Here is a 22978-nt window from a genome sequence, read left to right as displayed (position 1 = left end):
GAAACGAGAAAAAGGACAACAAAATGCATCACGTACGAACTGCACCAACCACTGTGCTCTCTTGAATTAACGCGCTAACCCTTGCGCAAGAAAGATTGACGGCTCAAAGCCCCGCCTTTTCACGGTTCAGCCTCATATTTGATATTGAGTAACGAGCAGAAAGACTGGACCACTTGGCGCGTGTAGGCTAGCAGGCCGGAGTATTTTCGCTGCCCCGAGTTAGTGTAAGCCGGAACATGGGAAGAGTCACGTTCACCGTATTTGCGCTGTGCATGCAAGCTCTACTCATTATTCTATTTGGAGTACTCGTGAAGTATGGTGACGACGCGACACCGCTCAAAAAGGGTAGCATTCCTTCTTCACCAAACGGAGTCTCCGTCTACTATTCCAGTAAGTATCCGTGCTCGTTTTTTGCAAGCACATGGCTGGTTACTTAGATTCAGCCACGTGTAGCTGCTTCCAAATGCACCTTAGGCAAGAGCTTAAAAGATCGCCTTTTTACCGGAACTCAAAAACCTAGAATGGTCCTTGAGTTCAAATCCCAAAAGTGCCTGTGAACAATTTTTAATCATCTCATAAATTATAGTGGCATTTATTCTCCTCATAGCAATATTTATCATCTCAAAAGCATATTTGACAAATTCATAGCGCAAAATTTGATACAATCAGTTAAAAACATAACGGCATATCCAAATGATATAGTATGGGGTCATCTTGTAGAGCTCATCTGAGAACACTGTATCATAGTTGTCCACCCAACTTGGACAGTTTGAAATCGGGTGAAATACAGTAAATATCTGTAAAAACCCACGAGAGCCAATGCTTGCGAATATAGATAATGTATGAACATTCTCACAATATTTAGGCTTGTGGAAGAGGTCCAAAATCTTGTGACACCCGCCTTATACGGGCGAGTTGACATCTATGCTAAATACTATAATTTAGTACAATACACCAAAAACTGGAAATCGACTCTGCCAAATTTTTGTCTTTAATAAGACTTCTTCAGGGCAGACTCAAGTTTGAGTCTGAAAAATTGGCAGAGTCGATGTCCAGTTTTTGGTGTATTGTATTCATTGTTCTGGTACGAGATCGCGACAGTTTGGGCTTTTTGATTCTATAATTTAGTAAATATACAAGACATTATAGTAAGTACTACATACATTAGGTGTCATGAGATTATTAATTGCCGCATTATATTTTGTATCAGAAGAAAAAATGCAGATATAATTATGCATTCCATAGTTGGGTCGGCAAATGTCTTCTCGATTTGATAACACTTAAAGACAAAACAAACGCAACTGAGCATAGAGCTCAACCTTCGACACACCCTCAAATCACACCATGGCAAATAAACACAACGCGTTGCCGTTAGGATATTCAGAGAGAATGGTTTAAGAAAACCTGTAAAGATGGGAATATAGCGACGGAAAGGACGGATTTTGCGTATATACCGTTTTGCCCAAAACTATCACAAAATTAAGATTTGTTTATTCAGAGTTTTTTAGGGAACCTGAGCTTGTCGTCAATCTATTTGAAGTAAATATTCCTTTTCCAATCGCTCTCTCGTTATTGTTTGAATCTTCGCGAAAGATAACGACATTGTAGTTCTTTGTTAGTAAATATACTTGCATATAGAATATATTGTTGACGATGTTGTCATCGTAATTATTTTGTTATTTTGCTAATGTACAACATACCATACATTCCTTGCTTTTTCTTGGCACATTCTGCTCTGTAATTAGTATTTCTTAATTTAATAGCTGATTTGGATTGATTCATTAGCAAAAGTAGCTGTTGCTTAAGTCAGACGTTTATCGCTCGGATGGCTTTTTGGTTTGTCGAGGGCAGTAACGAGGCCAAACACTCGCCCACAGGAGAGTATTTTGCCTCAGTTGCTCGTGTCTTCATTTGTATACGTTTTTAGCCTTGCGTGGCACTGACCAAAGTGCACTCTTGAATAGTTCCTCACCGTTGAACCCATAGCCAGAGGGTTGGTGGTTTGTTCGTGGCTTTTCTAGTCACGGGTTATAAGCTGAAAGGGATTCTGCGTCTTCGTTATTTTGTAACTAGATAGATAACTAGATGGGGGGAGGGGGCGTCTATAGATCTAAAGTATTAGTACAAACGATTTCTTTTCTTTTGGCGCTTGGAAACTAATTGGTATTTTCCCAAAAGCCATATGTTGCGCATTCTCCTTCAAACACATCTTTAAACGCTCTCAAAAATAAACACTGGAGTCAAGACAGAGAACCATGCTTTTCCTGTTTGTTTCACGGATAAGTGAAGTGATAAAAACAGACATGAGAAAGCTCTGCTCAGACAGGCCGTGATAATAAAAAATATATATATGAAAATCAAAATTTAAAAAACATTTTTTTAAGTATGACAAACAGGCTGAAGGAATGAGATCCAAAATAAGACTGTAGGTCGGCGCGCTCTTTGTGAACCAGTAGCAGCATCGCGTTCTTGACGAAGCAAGATGGACACATCGCTGACTCACACCCGCCATCAATACAGACGGCTCATCAATAAAAAGTTTTAGGTTTTTTTATTGAGTTCTTGTGTTTTTATGGCATTGAAGTCTGCTGGTTGAAAAGTTGTTGAGCTTTTGTCCGCGTTTGTGCGCGTCAGAGATTTTTTGTTCACTAACATCTCGGTTCATTGCAAACCCTTGACATCACGAAACATCAATAACCGCTAACTTGGAGTGATTTCAGGGCTCTATCGGAGTGTCCGAATTGTGATTTCGTAAAAATGTGCGGATCACAGTTGGGGTCCAAGAAAAAGCGGAGTTTCCAAAGTACGCGTTGGGAAGTTGCGGATATTTCCATTTGTACAAAATTTAAACGAATAATGGGGGGATAAAAAGTTTTAGTGGTACTGTTCAGGAGCTTGGTACCTTTTCTTTTCTGGTCAACGTTATGCATTGTATACGATATTGCAGTGTTGTAATTTCGAATGCAATAAAGCGCTGTTTGATATTTCGAGGGCCCACTTCCCCCAATTGTCTCTAAACTCAAGAAGCTGATTAACAAAATATTTTTTCCGTGAACGAAGCCAAGCGTAACTCAGCCCAAGTCGGTTAAAAAAAGCGGAGAAAGCGGAGACTTTTCGGATCCTCCATTCTTTCTCTTCCTTTTTTTTCGACATTCCGGCATCCTAAAGTTAGTTTCCCGCGTGGTCGTTTTAGTGTCGGTCTGAAATCCAATCGTGGGGAGGGATTTGATTTCGACACTAAACTGCCAAAAGCTCGTTCTTTGTGGGACGCAAGAGCAAAAGCAAACGCAGCACACGTGGGAATCAGTTAAACACAAGCGCAAGAAAATCAAGCTGTTGCGTTCCCTTACGCTTGCCGCTTTGCCGCTTTTGCGTTCCAGTGAGAATCGGGAATAACTTGCGCCCTACGCTCGTGCTCTTACTTCTTATTGAGAGTTCAGGAGACTAACCTATGGCACTATAATGTCCACTATGATAATCACTTAAGATTGGATTTATCCCATTACGGAGGTCAACCACACACAATTGCCTATGAGAAAAACAACACAGGCTATGAGATGAACTACTTGAGACACACAAGATTTGTACAAGTGTTACACAAGAGTTACACATGAAATCCTTGGCATCTTGACACCTTCAATAAAAACAAACATCTCCACAAATAACCAACATCAAGTACATTAGTGTCTGTAGTGGTGGTTTGGCGTCCGTGATATTTAGATGTTGGTGCCCGTAATATTTAGATGTTGGTGCCCGTAATATTGAGGTGTTGTTGCCCGATATATTGAGGTGTTGGTGCCAGCCATTGTTAGGAGCTTGATGTGAGCTACACGAGTTGTATGGAAACATCATGACAAGGGAATCCAGTTGTCAAGTATCATATTGAATTCCGTAAATGTGTATGGTGTACGATTACACAAATTCAGTGTGACTCTGACACGGTGTAAGTAGAGCGGTGTAGGTAGACCGAACCCAGGATTCCCGGGAGGCGGATGGGGTAAAAGTAAAGTAGAGTAAAACTAATAGGGATGCTCGTCGGGAAATTCGAGAAATACCCCTAAAAAATACCTGCACACCAAAAATTGCTGCCCTTAAAATACCTCATAAGCCTTAAAAATACCATTTCTAAGAGAAAATGCCATTTTTTATCAGAAACCCCTTAAAAAAATACCCGAGGCCCAATTTTAACCCCTAAAGATACGACGAGCATTCTTATCAGGTCGACATGGGAAGACCCCGGGCCAGGATTCTAAGGAAGAGGAGGCTCACACCGATCAATTCCCGTTCCTTATTTCTTTATTTTGCTATTTCAAAAGAAATCTTTGGAAATGTAAAAGAGGAAAGGTGACGACTACTATGATGATGATGTTTATTGGTACCATATAACTTTACATAACGTTATATACTACCTAGAGGGCGTTCGTCCCCGGGGGGGGAGGGTTCTTCCCATGTCGACCTGATAGGGATGATTGTCGTATTTTTAGGGGGCATCCGAGAAAAAAAGGCTTTTCTCTTAGATAATTGGTATTTTTCTAGGGCTTCTGGGGGTATTTTTAGGATAGCAACTTTTGGTGAGCAGGTATTTTTCGAATCTCCCGACGAGCATCCCTATCACTTTTACACTGAAGAACCACACCCCCCCCACCCCCCCCCCCCCCCCCCCCCCTTGCGGGAACGTTCGTCGAAAATCTAGCCTTCTGGCTATTGTAAATCGTGAAATATGATACATCTATTTGGTGGGTTGTTGATAAGTTGTGCGCGTCGCTTACATCTCAGAGCGTCCCAGACTGAGAGCGTCCTGTCGTGTCTTGGAGAGGAGCATTCACGAAGTGCTCTCGTATCCCGGTCCCACAAACTCCGGCCCCAATGGCAGGCGAACCGACATTCACTGTTATCTGTTTGTCTTTTCAAATACTTTTGATTGTGCTCTACGCTCCTTTGGTCGACTACGGCGATCATGCGTTGCCCCCACACAAGAGCTCGGATAATTCTTTCTACTGGCAAAACAGATTGCCGGGAAGTGGGATCCTTACTATTAACCACTCGTACACTACAGAACTTAAACAACTAGCCAAAAACGACATCACAGTCTATTACCCAAGTAAGTCAGGCTACAAGATTTAGCGTGCATGCGAATTGTTCATGTTGGCTTAAATTTCAGAATAATTTTATTATTGACTTTTTTTATATTCTCGCATGACGACATAACTTTAAAGCTTAGCAGTGAGCTTCGTAAAGATAATACTAAGATTACTCATTCTGAGATGATAATCTATGGAATTAATCATGTCCTACATTTAGAGGAATGCCCAGTCCCAGTAGCGTGAACGCGGGATACCTAGCGATATGGGATTCGCATCGCACCATATTGAGCGCATGTTGAGTGACAGGATCTGTGTTGAGTTGTTATCGATAATTGAGGTTGTAAAGAAATGGGAATAAGGGTTAGCAAGTGGCATTACCTGAGATTAAAAATTTACAAAAATTCATCTTGGCCCGAGTTAATAATCTCCAAAAGCACAATTTAAGTGGTATGCATACTTAGCATACTTTGTGTTCGCGTCTGACAAACACAGTAGAGCGGGATCAAGTTGGACCAATCAATCGTGAGACCGGAGACACCTATGACAACGCGTGTTTTTCAGATGGTCAACATTTTTCTTCTGATATTGGAGACGGGCTAGACCATAAATTAACCTATTAGGTTAATTTAGAGGCTGGAAAAAAATTTCAAAACTTTAGGGCGAGCTTAAAGCACTAATTGCATGTAAAAAGCATTCAACTCAACACAACACATAAATTATCAGGCAGAAAAAATTCTATCAGGCAGAAAAAAATTTTATCAGGCAGAAAAAAAGTTTCTAATGTCCGTGTCGTGACCATAAGTGGTGTCATTTTTTTTTATCGAATTGCGTAATGTACATCATGTATCATCATGTGCCCCGGGGGGACGAAATGCCCTGTACCATGGGTGGACGAAGGGTCCTGTACCCTGGGTGGACGAAGGGTCCTGTACCCTGGGGGGACGAAGGGTCCTGTACCCTGAGGGACGAAGGGTCCTGTACCCTGGGGGGACGAAGGGTCCTGTACCCTGGGGGGACGAAGGGTCCTGTACCCTGGGGGGACGAAGGGTCCTGTACCCTGGGGGGATGAAGGGTCATGTACCCTGGGGGACAAAGGTTCCTGTACCCTGGGGGGGACGAAAGGTCCTGTACCCTGGGGGGACGAAGGGTCCTGTACCCTGGAGGGGGAGGGGACAAAGGATCCTGTACCCTGAGGGACGAAGGGTCCTGTACCCTGGGGAACGAAGGGTCCTGTACCCTGGGGGGACAAAGGGTCCTGTACCCTGGGGGGACGAAGGGTCCTGTACCCTGGGGGGGACGAAAGGTCCTGTACCCTGGGGGGACGAAGGGTCCTGTACCCTGGGGGAGGGGGAGGGGACAAAGGATCCTGTACCCTGGGGGGACGAAGGGTCCTGTACCCTGAGGGACGAAGGGTCCTGTACCCTGAGGGACGAAGGGTCCTGTACCCTGAGGGACGAAGGGTCCTGTACCCTGGGGGGACGAAGGGTCCTGTACCCTGGGGGGACAAAGGGTCCTGTACCCTGGGGGACGAAGGGCCCTGTACCCTGGGGGGACGAAGGGTCCTGTACCCTGGGGGGACAAAGGGTGCTGTGTCCTGGGGGGACGGAGGGTCCTGTACCCTGGGGGGACGAAGGGTCCTGTACCCTGGGGGGACAAAGGGTGCTGTGTCCTGGGGGGGCGAAGGGTCCTGTACTCTGGGGGGACGAAGGGTCCTGTACCCTGGGGGGACGAAGGGTCCTGTACTCTAGGGGGGGGGGGGGGGGGGGGCGAAGGGTCCTGTACCCTGGGGGGACAAAGGGTCCTGTACCCTGGGGGACGAAGGTTCCTGTACCCTGGGGGAGACGAAAGGTCCTGTACCCTGGGGGACAAAGGGTCCTGTACCCTGGGGGGATGAAGGGTCCTGTACCCTGGGGGGTTGAAGGGTCATGTACCCTGGGGGGACAAAGGGTCCTGTACCCTGGGGGGACGAAGGGTCCTGTACCCTGGGGGACAAAGGTTCCTGTACCCTGGGGGGGACGAAAGGTCCTGTACCCTGGGGGGACGAAGGGTCCTGTACCCTGGAGGGGGAGGGGACAAAGGATCCTGTACCCTGAGGGACGAAGGGTCCTGTACCCTGGGGAACGAAGGGTCCTGTACCCTGGGGGGACGAAGGGTCCTGTACCCTGGGGGGACAAAGGGTCCTGTACCCTGGGGGGACGAAGGGTCCTGTACCCTGGGGGGGACGAAAGGTCCTGTACCCTGGGGGGACGAAGGGTCCTGTACCCTGGGGGAGGGGACAAAGGATCCTGTACCCTGGGGGGACGAAGGGTCCTGTACCCTGAGGGACGAAGGGTCCTGTACCCTGGGGGAACGAAGGGTCCTGTACCCTGGGGGGACAAAGGGTCCTGTACCCTGGGGGACGAAGGGCCCTGTACCCTGGGGGGACGAAGGGTCCTGTACCCTGGGGGGACAAAGGGTGCTGTGTCCTGGGGGGACGGAGGGTCCTGTACCCTGGGGGGACGAAGGGTCCTGTACCCTGGGGGGACAAAGGGTGCTGTGTCCTGGGGGGGCGAAGGGTCCTGTACTCTGGGGGGACGAAGGGTCCTGTACCCTGGGGGGACGAAGGGTCCTGTACCCTGGGGGGACGAAGGGTCCTTTACTCTGGGGGGGGGGGGGGGGGGGCGAAGGGTCCTGTACCCTGGGGGGACAAAGGGTGCTGTGTCCTGGGGGGACGGAGGGTCCTGTACCCTGGGGGGACAAAGGGTGCTGTGTCCTGGGGGGACGAAGGGTCCTGTACCCTGGTGGGATGAAGGGTCCTGTACCCTGGGGGGTTGAAGGGTCATGTACCCTGGGGGGACAAAGGGTCCTGTACCCTGGGGGGACGAAGGGTCCTGTACCCTGGGGGACAAAGGTTCCTGTACCCTGGGGGGGACGAAAGTTCCTGTACCCTGGGGGGACGAAGGGTCCTGTACCCTGGAGGGGGAGGGGACAAAGGATCCTGTACCCTGAGGGACGAAGGGTCCTGTACCCTGGGGAACGAAGGGTCCTGTACCCTGGGGGGACGAAGGGTCCTGTACCCTGGGGGGACAAAGGGTCCTGTACCCTGGGGGGACGAAGGGTCCTGTACCCTGGGGGATGACGAAAGGTCCTGTACCCTGGGGGGACGAAGGGTCCTGTACCCTGGGGGAGGGGGAGGGGACAAAGGATCCTGTACCCTGGGGGGACGAAGGGTCCTGTACCCTGAGGGACGAAGGGTCCTGTACCCTGGGGGGACGAAGGGTCCTGTACCCTGGGGGGACAAAGGGTCCTGTACCCTGGGGGACGAAGGGTCCTGTACCCTGGGGGAACGAAGGGTCCTGTACCCTGGGGGGACAAAGGGTGCTGTGTCCTGGGGGGACGGAGGGTCCTGTACCCTGGGGGGACGAAGGGTCCTGTACCCTGGGGGGACAAAGGGTGCTGTGTCCTGGGGGGGCGAAGGGTCCTGTACTCTGGGGGGACGAAGGGTCCTGTACCCTGGGGGGACGAAGGGTCCTGTACTCTGGGGGGGCGAAGGGTCCTCTACCCTGGGGGGACAAAGGGTGCTGTGTCCTGGGGGGACGGAGGGTCCTGTACCCTGGGGGGACAAAGGGTGCTGTGTCCTGGGGGGACGAAGGGCCCTGTACCCTGGGGGGACGAAGGGTCCTGTACTCTGGGGGGGCGAAGAGTCCTGTACCCTGGGGGGACTAAGGGTCCTGTACCCTGAAGGGACTAAAGGTTGCCCTTTTTGTTTCATATGTTAATATAAATTTCGTTCAAATCTTCGTTTCAATTCCCTTGAATTACACCCCTTCTTCATTGATGTGGTTTGCCATATAATTTCTTTGCTGTGAACTTCACCTGACAATTGGTAGCAAAAAGACTTCCGATTTAAAAGCCTAAAAGCCGTTGCTCATATTGGTAGAAAAAAAATTGTTCGTTTTTTTGTGTTGAAAATGCTCTCTTTTCCCAGACACCAAGAAATAACAATAAACCTGAAGCATACTCACCAGACCATTTACTTCCCCTGTAATTGCCCACACCCCTACCCCTAGATTGTAATATTAGATGCTTGCTTGCAAAGCACTTGTCTTACATCCGGTCTACACTACCTATACAGTGTTAAGTGTAAACTAAAACTGCCACTCTTGTTTGCAGTGTTCCAAGATGTACACGTGATGGTCTATATTGGCTTCGGCTTCTTGATGACGTTCCTCCGCAAGTACAGCTTTGGCGCGCTCGGTTACAACTTCTTCATCGCAGCGCTGGTTTGCCAGTGGGCGACGATCGTGACGGGTGTGTTCAACCAGATCATCGGAGAAGGGCACAGCCATATCAAGGTCAACGTTCAGACGTGAGTACCTCAGGGGGTGGGGGTGGGGATACACCACGCCTACAATAGAAACGGGGTATGGGGTGAGCAAGCATTTTTTGTCTTTTTGTGTGAGCCTGTGCTCGGTACTTCACTTTATTTTTTTAGAATTTTTGTGCCCTGGGGGTCGTTTCTCAAAAATCCCGATAAACCCGGAAACACGGAAAGTCACCCGGTAAGCCCCCAATAAACTTTACGGGTGTTTCTCAAAACGCCCGTTATTGTCGGGCCCGGAAAAAATCCCGGTAACTCGCCCGGTAACTAACGGGAGCTCAAGAGCTCCCGTTAACTTACCGGGAATTACTTTAAATGCGAAAATTGATACCCAAAACGTTGTTTTTCCTTAATATTTTTAGCTGAATTTATAGATCAACTATTCATCTAGAATTGGCCAAGTTGAACTATCCAATTTGGTGCTTTTTTCCGATTAAATCTCGCCATTTTCAAGTTGTGTCGAGTTGTAGTGAATTTTCATCACTTGAGAAAACTATATCACTGCCCGGAAAGAAGTGGACCAATCACGGCTAACATCATTTTATGGGATTCCCTACCAGCCAATCAGGTTTGTTTTCTGTCAAATGATTTGACATTTAGCTGTCACCGTGCGCCTAAATAAATGTAAACAACTTTGTGAAGGTATTGGAAGTTTGCTACAAAATGAGACTTTATCTACTTGTTCTTTGTCTTTTTTTCGAAAAGTGCCGATGCCACAGCAGTGTTCGGGGTACCAGTTGTCTACAGACATCGACAAATCTACGATTTTTATTGATATTCAATAATTATTTAGCCAATCTATTTATTGACTCTGAAAATTATAATTTACTTATCGGGAACCCGTAAACAACCGGGACGCTACCGCAAGCTTTGAGAAACGCTCTTCCTCGCCCGGAAAAGTATCCCGAAAACTCTCCCGTTACCCAAACGGGCCCGGTAATTACCTGGAGTTTTGAGAAACGACCCCCAGAACAACAAAAGCAAGCTACCTTTTGAAATGCACGCAATCTGTGATCTTAGGGTTTAAAAAGTTAAATCTCTCATAACCTACTCACTACTCTCCTCGAATGTCTTGGAGCATTTCAGATTCTAGAGTTCAAATTTTACTTTGCACTTTGAAATATGGCGCCTCCGCAATAAGATACACCAAAAATCTAGGTAATCTCTTTCATACTCAAAAGTTTGCTTGAAAAGCATATGTATAATAATTAGCTCTATAACTAAATTCTTTATAATATTACGTTCTCGGTTTTTCGGTCAAATCCATGTAATGCTTGCTTTCCCATGCGACTGGAAGCAAAAGTAAAAAACGTAACTCAGTTCCTATTCCAGGCAAACATATCAGGTCAACACAAAGACATAAGTACCCCCATGATGACGGGTGTGCGGACATTTGAAAGACCGTTGCTTCTTCCCCTTTTTCTCTCTCTAATAATCCCGATATTCTTGTGTAGTATGACCGGCGCCGAGTTCACGGCTGCTGCAGTTCTCATCTCGTTTGGGGCGGTCCTTGGCAAAGTCAGTCGGCTGCAGCTTCTTGTCATCGGATTCTTTGAGGTCATCTTCTTCGCCATCAACGAGTTCATCGCCGTCCATTACTTTAAGATTGCCGACGCCGGTGGCTCTATCATCATCCACGCTTTTGGCGCGTATTTTGGTATCGCCATCGCACGAGTGCTTTACGAAAAGGCGAACGACGAGAGCGACAAGGAGGGATCTGTTTATCACTCGGATCTGTTCTCTATGCTGGGTAGGTAGACGTTTCCCCTACCCACTGCTACGGCCCTGCAGACGATACTATTAGAAGATAAGTGAGAAAGGATATGCCGGACTTGCTGAAAGTCAAACCTCAAAATAAAACCACTTGAGTTATCGGCAGATTACAAAATGCATTTTTATTTGAAACACTTCTACTTCGAAAATCTAAAAATGCGTACTCCTTGATACTCTCTCATACCTATGTCATTCCAGGCACGCTGTAACTCTTGTTGTTGTCCGGCTGTGAAATGTTACGCCCTCATGCCTATGTTATATTCCAGGAACGTTGTTTTGTTGTTGTCCGGTTGTTAAATGTTACGCCCTCATGCCTATGTTATATTCCAGGCACGCTGTAACTCTTGTTGTTGTCCGGTTATGAAATGTTACGCCCTCATGCCTATGTTATATTCCAGGCACGCTGTTGTTATTGTTTTCGGGTGGTGACATGTTACGCCCTCATGCCTATGTTATATTCCAGGCACGCTGTTGTTATTGTTTTCGGGTGGTGACATGTTACGCCCTCATGCCTATGTTATATTCCAGGCACGCTGTTGTTATTGTTTTCGGGTGGTGACATGTTACGCCCTCATGCCTATGTTATATTCCAGGCACGCTGTTCTTATTGTTTTCGGGTGGTGACATGTTACGCCCTCATGCCTATGTTATATTCCAGGCACGCTGTTCTTATTGTTTTCGGGTGGTGACATGTTACGCCCTCATGCCTATGTTATATTCCAGGCACGCTGTAACTCTTGTTGTTGTCCGGTTGTGACATGTTACGCCCTCATGCCTATGTTATATTCCAGGCACGCTGTTCTTATTGTTTTCGGGTGGTGACATGTTACGCCCTCATGCCTATGTTATATTCCAGGCACGCTGTTCTTATTGTTGTCTGGTGGTGACATGTTACGCCCTCATGCCTATGTTATATTCCAGGCACGCTGTAACTCTTGTTGTTGTCCGGTTGTGAAATGTTACGCCCTCATGCCTATGTTATATTCCAGGCACGCTGTTGTTATTGTTTTCGGGTGGTGAAATGTTACGCCCTCATGCCTATGTTATATTCCAGGCACGCTGTTCTTATTGTTGTCTGGTGGTGACATGTTACGCCCTCATGCCTATGTTATATTCCAGGCACGCTGTTCTTATTGTTTTCGGGTGGTGACATGTTACGCCCTCATGCCTATGTTATATTCCAGGCACGCTGTTCTTATTGTTGTCTGGTGGTGACATGTTACGCCCTCATGCCTCATACCTATGTTTTGTTTCAGGCACGCTGTTCCTATGGCTGTTCTGGCCTAGCTTTAACAGCATCCTGGTCGCCCCTGATTATGTCGCTCAGCATCGTGCCGTTATCAACACCTACTACTCCCTCGCGGCCGCTTGTGTCGTGACGTTCGCTCTGTCGCCGCTATTCCAGAAGGGCTATAAGCTCAACATGGTAAGCCGTGAAGGACTATGGATTCAGTACGCCCCTTTTTATATTTCAATGGCTGACAGGGTCACTAGGGCGAAGAAAGAGGGTGTTCTTGGGTCTCTCATTAATCATTATAAAACAAGATGGGGAGGGTGGGGAGGAGGGGGTTCTCTATGTCAAAAGTTATACCAGGGTATTATCCCCTCCCCCCCTCAAGTTGATGTAGCTTAATCTATGCATTTACATGAGGTCATGTTGAAAATACTGGGTTGTTTTTGAAGTGAAGTTATTACACTATGCGACCTCTTGTAAAATTGTCCACTCAAAGTATGCACTCTTTTACAGGTCCATATCCAAAACGCTACTTTGGCTGGAGGTGTTGCCATAGGAACGGCGAGTAACATGGTGATCTATCCGTGGGGTGCGCTGCTGGTTGGCTCTATCTCTGGTACCATCAGCACCCTGGGATACGCCTACTTGACAGTGAGTTTTTCCTGTATTTTTACAGGCTAGATGTTTTTAAAAGAACGATCGCCTATTATATGAATAGGGGGATATGACAAAGAAATCAATAAGGCAGGTGACAATCTAGCCTGTGAAACAGGCTCTTGAAAAGCGTCACAGAAACGCTACCGGAAAAGCCTTTCTTCCGGACGTAGCGCTCGGCCAAAAAATTGGGAGGCTGGGGCGACAACGGAGATCCTGTTTCGAAGGGTAAACTAAGCCCGGCTTTTCCGTCTGTCGCGCAACTGTTGAATAGGCTAGTGAGAATCGTGGAAAGTTATTCCAGCAAATAGAGATCAACGATTCTTCAACGACCTTTCTAATTTTGGTGTTGTTGTTATTTATTGTTGTTATTTACATCTTAATGTTGTTATAGCCTTTCCTAACCAACTACCTGAAGACCCACGATACTTGCGGAGTGAATAACCTGCATGGCATGCCGGGAATCATTGGCGCCATTGTTGGAGCTGTCGCCGCTGCGAACGCCGACCCAGACACATATGGCTACGATGGGTAAGAACACATACATGACGCAATATGGCTACACATATGGCTACGATGGGTAAGAACACATACATGACGCAATATGGCTACACATATGGCTATGACGGGTAAGAACATACATGACGCAATATGGCTACACATATGGCTACGATGGGTAAGAACATACATGACGCAATATGGCTACACATATGGCTACGATGGGTAAGAACACATACATGACGCAATATGGCTACACATATGGCTACGATGGGTAAGAACATACATGACGCAATATGGCTACACATATGGCTATGACGGGTAAGAACATACATGACGCAATATGGCTACACATATGGCTACGATGGGTAAGAACATACATGACGCAATATGGCTACACATATGGCTACGATGGGTAAGAACACATACATGACGCAATATGGCTACACATATGGCTATGACGGGTAAGAACACATACATGACGCAATATGGCTACACATATGGCTACGATGGGTAAGAACACATACATGACGCAATATGGCTACACATATGGCTACGATGGGTAAGAACACATACATGACGCAATATGGCTACACATATGGCTACGATGGGTAAGAACACATACATGACGCAATATGGCTACACATATGGCTACGATGGGTAAGAACACATACATGACGCAATATGGCTACACATATGGCTACGATGGGTAAGAACACATACATGACGCAATATGGCTACACATATGGCTACGATGGGCAAGAACGCATACATGACGCAATATGGCTACACATATGGCTACGATGGGTAAGAACACATACATGACGCAATATGGCTACACATATGGCTATGACGGGTAAGAACATACATGACGCAATATGGCTACACATATGGCTACGATGGGTAAGAACATACATGACGCAATATGGCTACACATATGGCTACGATGGGTAAGAACACATACATGACGCAATATGGCTACACATATGGCTATGACGGGTAAGAACATACATGACGCAATATGGCTACACATATGGCTACGATGGGTAAGAACATACATGACGCAATATGGCTACACATATGGCTACGATGGGTAAGAACATACATGACGCAATATGGCTACACATATGGCTATGACGGGTAAGAACATACATGACGCAATATGGCTACACATATGGCTATGACGGGTAAGAACATCCATGACGCAATATGGCTACACATATGGCTACGATGGGTAAGAACATACATGACGCAATATGGCTACACATATGGCTACGATGGGTAAGAACATACATGACGCAATATGGCTACACATGGCTACGATGAGTAAGAACATACATGACGCAATATGGCTACACATATGGGTATGACGGGTAAGAACATACATGACGTAATATGGCTACACATATGGCTACGATGGGTAAGAACACATACATGACGCAATATGGCTACACATATGGCTACGATGGGTAAGAACACATACATGACGCAATATGGCTACACATATGGCTATGACGGTTAAGAACATACATGACGCAATATGGCTATGATGATATGTGCGATTATACATGACGCAAAAAACAGTTAAAGAATGTCGATCAACCACTCCTTTGTTATTGTTTACAATTAAAAATACAGTGGTTCATTTGCAAAAAAAACTTCAAAATAACCATCTGCAATTGAAGTCTGATACTCTATTAATGATATTTGATTGATTGATTTCTCAGTTACTTGCTTGAATTAAACGATGGAAATGAATTATTTAAGTCACCTGGTATTTTGCGGAAGGGTACAATTGCGGTGTTTTTGACTGTTTGCGCAATACACATTGATCGTACTCTTTGCTTTGTTCACATATATACAAAATAGTGTTAGTGGTGAGTATAGCGAATTAACTGTTCCTATTTATTTCCTGACGCAGCTTGTACAACGTGTGGAGTGCCGTTGCTCCCAAGGTAAACTCTACAGAGTACGTGAAGCTTAAGAACATGAACGTCCAGTTCACCCCTGGTGATGGGCGCAGCTACAAGGAGCAGGGAGGCTACCAGATGGCGGCACTTTTCCTGGCTATCGCCATTGCTCTGGTCGGTGGTGCCATTACAGGTACTAGCCCAGGGAGAATACTTCCCCGCAGCCATTATTTGTTTATTATTTTTATTTTGCTTAATTAGATGAACGGCTGAAGGTTAGAGAAGGGGGAGTTAAAAGCTCCTACTTAGTCTTTTATAACAGGGCCTTAGCAGGGGGTGGGGCACTGGGGGCACGTGCTCCCCCCCTACCCAAATATATTAATATATATATATAAGGTAATGACCAGTAGGGGCGTGTCTGTGTCCCAATATTTTCTTAATGTCTCTGTATTGTGCCTCTCCAATACTCTGGAGCCTACAGTCTTAAAATCCTTTGTATGCGCACGAAATCTAGATTGGTGAATCGTTTCATTTACTTTACCTCAAAGATGGTCCAAATCGTTACCCGCATACTCGATCTCTCTTTCTGTGATTTAACTTCATTCTAAAGGCAAATTTCATATTGCTCGCAATATTGTTAGTGGCTCGTCTATCACAGAATTGATTTCTGTATAAAGAGAGTAACATATTTATCTCAAATCCCTTCCTCTTGTGTTGAGGCTTCATCTGTAAGGTGAGCATCTTCGAGCCGCCAGCCGGGTATCAGCTGTATGACGACAAAGACTTCTGGGAGGTACGACGACATTTATAGCCAATCACCATTGAGCATTTTATGTCACATTATTCTTAATACATTTTACGTTGCAAAAGAATTCTATGATTTCTCTGTTGAGTATGCTAATCCATGTTATTATTGACGTGTTATTCTTGCATATATTATATTTCATAATATTTCTGTACATGTCTACATGTGATTTCTAAAGCCGGATTTTTCCTGGCTAAGTAAACAGCGACGGAAAAGGAAGAGGAGATGTCAGAGCGTGATTCAGCGCGAAGAAGACGCAGTTGGAGGAGGAAAAAATAACCGATTCATTTCTTCCTTCTCTGCTTGCGCCCCCTTTGCATGAATTTTACACCGCGTTATAAGCAGCCTAGGTCCTTCTTTACTTCGCTAAGTAAAAATAAGCCTTAAATGATCAAGGCAATGCTAACACTTAAGTCGTTATGTCACCAGTGTGCACCAAGCTTCATTGCATACACTGCACTTGGGCGCACTAATAACTAAGCAAATAAACCATCAGATTTAATAAAGCTTGAAACTGAGAAGCAAAACAATTGACCAATGATCAATTACGCTCAAATCGGCATCTGTAGCACGATTTTCTATACAAAAAACACATACAGTTAACAGTCTCCTTGACTAGCAACAAAAGGGTCAACATGGTCACATGAGCTGGGTGGGGTCCGTACCCCTCGGACCCCCCCCCCCGCTTCCCTCTCGACACACGCCTGCAAAGGAAGCATAAAACTAAACGTAACCTGCACTTAATCTTGGTTGACATTAAATAGCTAAGAAACCAACCATTACTTATCTGACGGGTCGTTAACAGAAGTCCCCCGAAAAGTTGGGCAAGCTGAATTCTCTAGATAAAGAAGCAAGTAAATATTGGCTAAGAGGTTTGGGGAAATTCCAGAGAAAAAATGTCCCAGAAAAAGTATGCCTCCCAGTCAAATATCAAATGGTCGGGCACTAATTCCATGTAATGATCAGATTACACGTGAGCGTGGGCAGGCGTTTTTATCTATTTATTTTTAAATTTGGTTTGTTTTCTTTTTGCTCGGCCCCCTCCCTTCTGACTGTGATGTTGAATCCGTTCTATAGACCAGCCCCATGGCGGTGGCCGACAGCCCGGGTTACTATGGTGTAAATCAGAATGAAAACACGCCTATCCCATTAGAGCAGCCTTAGCTACCATGAGGTACACTTAAACCTGTTTGACATTCTAAAGCGTGATAAATAAAGCATGGTAAATTATGATAAATAAAATCAAGATAAATCATTTTCCATCGACAATGGAATAAACGTGATTTGATGATTATTTGTGATCAGATGTGAATACTAATAGTTATCTGCTCTGCCACCGTGTCATAACATCAGGCTATCATCAAGTCAAAAAACCGACTACCACTATCGCTAGCACATCGTCACCACCACCACTCACCACCACCATTATCATTCACATCGTCAACACCACCACCATTATCATTTACATCGTCAACACCACCACCATTATCATTCACATCGTCAACACCACCACCATTATCATTCACATCGTCACCACCACCACCCACCATTATCATTCACATCGTCACCACCACCACCATTATCATTTACATCGTCAACACCACTACGTCACCATTATCATTATCATTCACATCGTCACCACCACCACCATTATCGGTCACATCGTCAACACCACCACCATCATTATCATTTACATCGTCAACACCACCACCATTATCATTCACATCGTCAACACCACCACCCACCACCACCCACCACCACCATCATCGTTCACATCGTCAACACCACCACCATCATTATCATTTACACCACCACTCACCACCACCATCATCGTTCACATCGTCAACACCACCACTATCATTGTCACATCGTCAACACCACAACGTCACCACCACCATCATCACCACCCACATGAATCACCACAACCACAACCATTATCATCATCACCATCATCACACTACCACAGTCATAACCAACACATCCGCAGGAGCCCAGGGCGTCGAGGTCACAGGCGCGAGAATGTGGTGGAACAAGGCCGTAAGAGGGGTAGGGGGCGGGAAAAAATTCCCCCCTTCGCCGCCTCGTTCTCGCGCCTCGTTACGCTGACCGCGACGCCCTGGGTACCCGGGGATGTAACCAACATATCTGCACCAGAACCATTGTCAATAACCGTCATCATCAATAACCTCAACACCAACACATGTCTTGCATGGCGCAGGTTCCATCGGAAAGCATTCATGTCGTCATCAAGGACACTTCCAGCGGCGAGCAAGGTCACGAGGAGCACAAGTTTTAATCACGTGTTGTTCACGTGTAGACCACGAGCAGCAACAACCTTAACCGCGTGTCGTTCCTCCAGGAATACGCCATTTTCAGGCCAGTAGGCTAGATTTGTGTGTGTACTCTTTTAATATACTGTAGTCGATAAAAGGAATTAGTCAATAATAGGAATTGCACGGAATTAGAAGCACGTAAGATTTTAGATTATTTCATCCTTTTAACTTTTTCAACCTGCACATTTCACCATATTACAGAGCTGTAGCAGGGGGGAGTGAGGCTTTGGGGGGCACGGGGGCTCTTGGGGCACGTGCCACACCCCAAAATTATGCCGTGCACCACCACTCCCCCCCCAAATACTTCGGGGCCTGCTACAGCTCTGTATCGAGTTGATATAATGCACAGTATAACAACCTTATTGTTACAAGGTCTTGAGTTTGGCATTATCATGTCTGATTTAGTAGATTAGCATGTTTTAATTCATAAGTAGGAAGCTCAATCGCCAGTTTGATTTCCATTGCATTATGTATATCCCCATTAGACAACAAAATAAAGAAAAAGTCGATATCCTTTCCTGTTTATGTTTGCAATTTTTAGAGGTTTTATAGGATATCATATATGACCAAGTAAGGGAATCAATCATTGGATGTCGTTTTTCCAATGATCTGGGCACTTTTTTAAGATTAATGCTAGCGAAATTGTAATTAACACAATTACTGAAATTTCACGAGGTAATTCGTGACGTATACAGCTCTAAGGCGAAAAAATAACGAAAAAGGGACGCTCATTTAAAACCCAGAGGGGCGAGGGAAGGTTTTTACTCAAGACACAAATTTTAATAGCCCCCGTTTAATTGTTGTGTAAATAATAGGAGGGTCAGTTATACACACATCCTTAAACATCCTGGAAATCTAAGTATACTTATACATTCACTATTAAAATATTTTTTTCAGAGAAACCCCACCCCCATAGAACATAAAAGAATCTCACAATAAGGGTGGGGGGGGGATTAGGAATGCGGGCAAGACGCTGTCTCAAACGGGCGACTCAAACAAGGACATTTAAAATCAGTTGCAAATATACATATCCTTAAAAACAATAAAAAAGTACTTTTACAATGACTAGAAACTGGACCAAGCAACGATGGATGGCGAAGGCCCTTGTTGCCTACCACCCCCCCCCCCCCTCCCCCTCGTGCCTGGTGGCACATGGGCTTCCACAGGGTTTTCCCACTTCTAGCAGTGAGCCGCGTTTACCCCGCAACTCCTCCCAAGTCTCCCACCCTGACTAGTCCCCATACTTCTCCGCGGTCCTTCTCCTAGCTGTTTTAAATCTTGCTCGCTTTCTTGCCTCTTGGATTTCTATGTCATGGCTTCATCACAAATACATTCTTGATCTTGTCTAAGCACATAACGGATCTTCTCCTTAAACTTCCCTTCACAAATTAGCTTTTTTAGGACTTGCTCATTGCTTATTTGGTCTTTCCAGCAAATTGCAATCTTGCAATGTGAAAGGTTATGGCATCGACTTGATTGCCCTTTGACATCCCCTTCTAGCAGTTGAGCTTGTTCTCCTTGGATCAAGGACCGACACCTTTAGATTCTTGGTGGGGGGGGGGGGGGGGGCTTCAGCTGACTGACTATTTAATAAAAGCAATATTCTTTCGTTTATTTAATACATGCATTAGAGTTATATTGTTGTCCATGAACGGGTAAATCACACTTATAATACAACTAACTGTATTATAAATGACTTTGTTCTCTTTTGTGTTTGTTTACCTTTGTTATTTGGATACTTCCAAAAAAACTATGTTCATTTACAAACATCACCAATGTCAAACCTGTTAACAGACCTTAATTATAACAATCTCCTAACGAGAAATAACTACAATAGATGCAAAACAGGAAAACATGGCAAACAGATCTTCTAGATAAGGCATTCTATTATTGTAATGACCTCCACATGCTACCCAATATTTGTGGTTACCAAAGCACAGCCTACTTATTAAAATGTCGAAATCACCAGTCTTACAGTCTTAGCCTAGTTGAGATAATATTATTTGTAGTCAAGGAAACTAGAAATGTCTATATAAGACAACAAAACCTAGTAACTTGGGTTAAAAAAGCTAGAAGTTGACTTGTTTACCCAAAAAGTGCTCTCTGATCAAAATAGTGCTCCCAAACCCAAATTGCGCTAAAATAGTGCCGAGCACAATCTAGAAAGCCCTAGTCCAGAGGGGGTGTGGTCGTTTCCCTTCACTTCCAAAGCATGTTACGATCTTGATTGGTTTAAATGTAAAGGATTCCAATGTTATTGTTATGAGACTTTTGTAAGGCCCAAAAAACTATAGGAAATAAGAGCCTTTAAATGTGTCTGAATGAGCTTTTCAATCACCTGGTCGGCGGAGAGCTGTGGCCCGGTTGCCATGGTTCCCTGGGTATCGCTTGGTCGGGCGACCAGCACGCGCTCCGATACCTAACCCCAACTTATCTGAGGATGAGTTTAAATGTGTCTGAATAAAATTTAAACGAAGTTAAACCGAGTCACGGTCGCGCGCCCTGGGGCCGAATAGCTGGCCCCTGGTCAGGAGAAGGACCACCCCGCGCCTTTCTTGCACTGGCAGCGTTTCGAGTGAGACAAACAACGCTCACCTAAGATCCACGGATTTCAGTCCCCACCCACCCTTCCAAGGCTTATGGTTAGTATATTCCACTGAGAAATCAGTATGACGCGTATCCCTTGTGGCGGGGAGCTGTGGCCCGGTTGCCATGGTTCCCTGGGTAGCGCTTAGTCGGGAGACCAGTACGCACTCCAATACCTAACCCTAACTAATCTGACAATGAGTTTAAAGTATTTGAAATATATGATATAAACCTCAGTTGCTGGCTTGACGTTATCGCCTGATATTTGTCCAGTGAAAATGTACACGTGACCCGTATTGACCAATGAGCGCGCGTGAAAATTCATCAATGGAATGAACGTCCAGCCAAACTGATATCTGTCCTGACAGCACATTTTGTGCTGTCAATACTCGCTTTTCAGTCTGCTCAATAACTCTTCAAACAAACACCAAGGTTTCCAAAACGCTATGAAGGCACGCTATGATTTCTTATAGAATTATCATCAATATAACTTTATAGAATTTATCTATAGAATCTAATAAATATTAATAATAATTATTTATAGTGGGGAGAACACTCAGTAACCCTGTGAAATCCCTGAATGGCTTCAAACTCGGTCGAGTAATAAACGACACAATAAGTTGAGTCATTGCGAGTCATTTTATTCATAAATACACAATTTTGAAGTTTTTGAATCTGACCGTCAAATAACGTACGAGACAAGAACTCAGCGGGAACATCAAATCTGGTAAGAATTTGCCAAAAATGGCATGAAAATAACAGCTAGCTTTTTATTTAATTATATTTCCATATTCTCTATCAAGTAAACTTTATTTACTGATGCTAAATCGGAGTTTTAGAGTACAAATTGATCTATGAAATGTTGTTTATCTCGAAAACAGTGAAATTTTGAATCAGACTATTTTTCGTGAGTGTTGGTTGCATTGAACTTTCCCCTTCTAGATAATCAAGGGGTACAAAAAGCTATTTGGCATGTATTTTTTTTGTTTCGACTATTCACATATTAGAAATGACAAGTTGACAAACGTTTTATTAAGAGAATTTATGCTTATTTTACATGTCAAGGTCCTCACAAATGTTGAACAATTTTTACTATTGTTTCAGAAAGCACCTTCGAAGCTTATTTCTTTCCCTCTATTATTGCCAAATAACTTGTCTGTCCGCAAAAGGCTCAGTTCATTGCACCACACTGCTGTCAAATTATTTTTCTCTCGCATCATATTTTGAATTGAAGGTAAAAAATAAACGTTTACTTACTGGTTTACTAAAAAAAAAATGTCAAAACAAAATAAAAGTTACGTCCCCTTTGGCCTCTCACAAAATAGCCGTAGCAAGCCTCGAATTATGGGGGGCAAGGTACGGAAACCTTAAGAAAACAATGGGGGGCACAGCCACATTCCTATTGGTCATTTTCTTATAATTTTGGAAAATATTGGGGGGGCACGTTCCCCCAGTGCCCCACCCCCTGCTACGACCCTGCATATTTCCAAAGTCAAGGAGAAAATTCAGACATACAATAGTTGTTTGTTCAGATGTGTATTACCTATGAGCCATATTTAATGCAAATAACCATGAAACAATATTAACTTGATTTATTTGTATACGTCTGCATTGAATACGGCTCATAGATAATATGACGTTTAAACTTAGTCTTAGGAGATACCTGTTAGCATGTCTCTTTTCTTTTATTGATACTCATCCGACAGAGGCTAGGTGACTAGTCAAAAAGGCCACCGACAGC

General features: G+C 44.9%; 1 protein-coding gene across 3 annotated transcripts; it reads left to right on the top strand.

Annotated features, from left to right (window-relative positions):
- The first annotated feature begins 164 nt into the window (after positions 1-164).
- LOC116614791 (ammonium transporter Rh type A) lies at positions 165-19165 on the top strand. Of its 3 annotated transcripts, none has more exons than XM_048728819.1 (10): positions 165-390; positions 9237-9432; positions 10899-11194; positions 12474-12643; positions 12965-13102; positions 13500-13636; positions 15525-15706; positions 16233-16306; positions 17396-17492; positions 18537-19165. In XM_048728819.1, the coding sequence occupies exons 1-9, from the start codon at positions 237-239 to the stop codon at positions 17480-17482; spliced, it is 1434 nt and encodes a 477-aa protein (XP_048584776.1). In that variant the 5' UTR covers positions 165-236; the 3' UTR covers positions 17483-17492; positions 18537-19165. The 3 variants fall into 3 exon arrangements, with proteins under 3 accessions (XP_048584776.1, XP_048584766.1, XP_048584774.1); XM_048728809.1 differs by lacking the exon at positions 165-390 and adding an exon at positions 4745-5101; XM_048728817.1 differs by lacking the exons at positions 165-390; positions 17396-17492 and adding an exon at positions 4748-5101.
- Positions 19166-22978: the final 3813 nt, after the last annotated feature.

This window comes from Nematostella vectensis, chromosome 1 (assembly GCF_932526225.1).
Source record: "Nematostella vectensis chromosome 1, jaNemVect1.1, whole genome shotgun sequence".
In the NCBI taxonomy this organism is placed as follows: domain Eukaryota; kingdom Metazoa; phylum Cnidaria; class Anthozoa; order Actiniaria; family Edwardsiidae; genus Nematostella; species Nematostella vectensis.
Note: the sequence above shows the minus strand (reverse complement) of the source record. Positions and strands in the feature narration are given on the sequence as shown.

Excerpts from the sequence above, each read along its gene's own strand:
- LOC116614791 (XM_048728809.1), top strand. The coding sequence starts at position 4,867 with ATGGCAGGCGAACCGACATTCACTGTTATCTGTTTGTCTTTTCAAATA. Across the intron at positions 9,433-10,898 it reads ATCAAGGTCAACGTTCAGAC|TATGACCGGCGCCGAGTTCA; the intron begins GTGAGTACCTCA and ends ATTCTTGTGTAG. Across the intron at positions 15,707-16,232 it reads GGTCGGTGGTGCCATTACAG|GCTTCATCTGTAAGGTGAGC; the intron begins GTACTAGCCCAG and ends TCTTGTGTTGAG.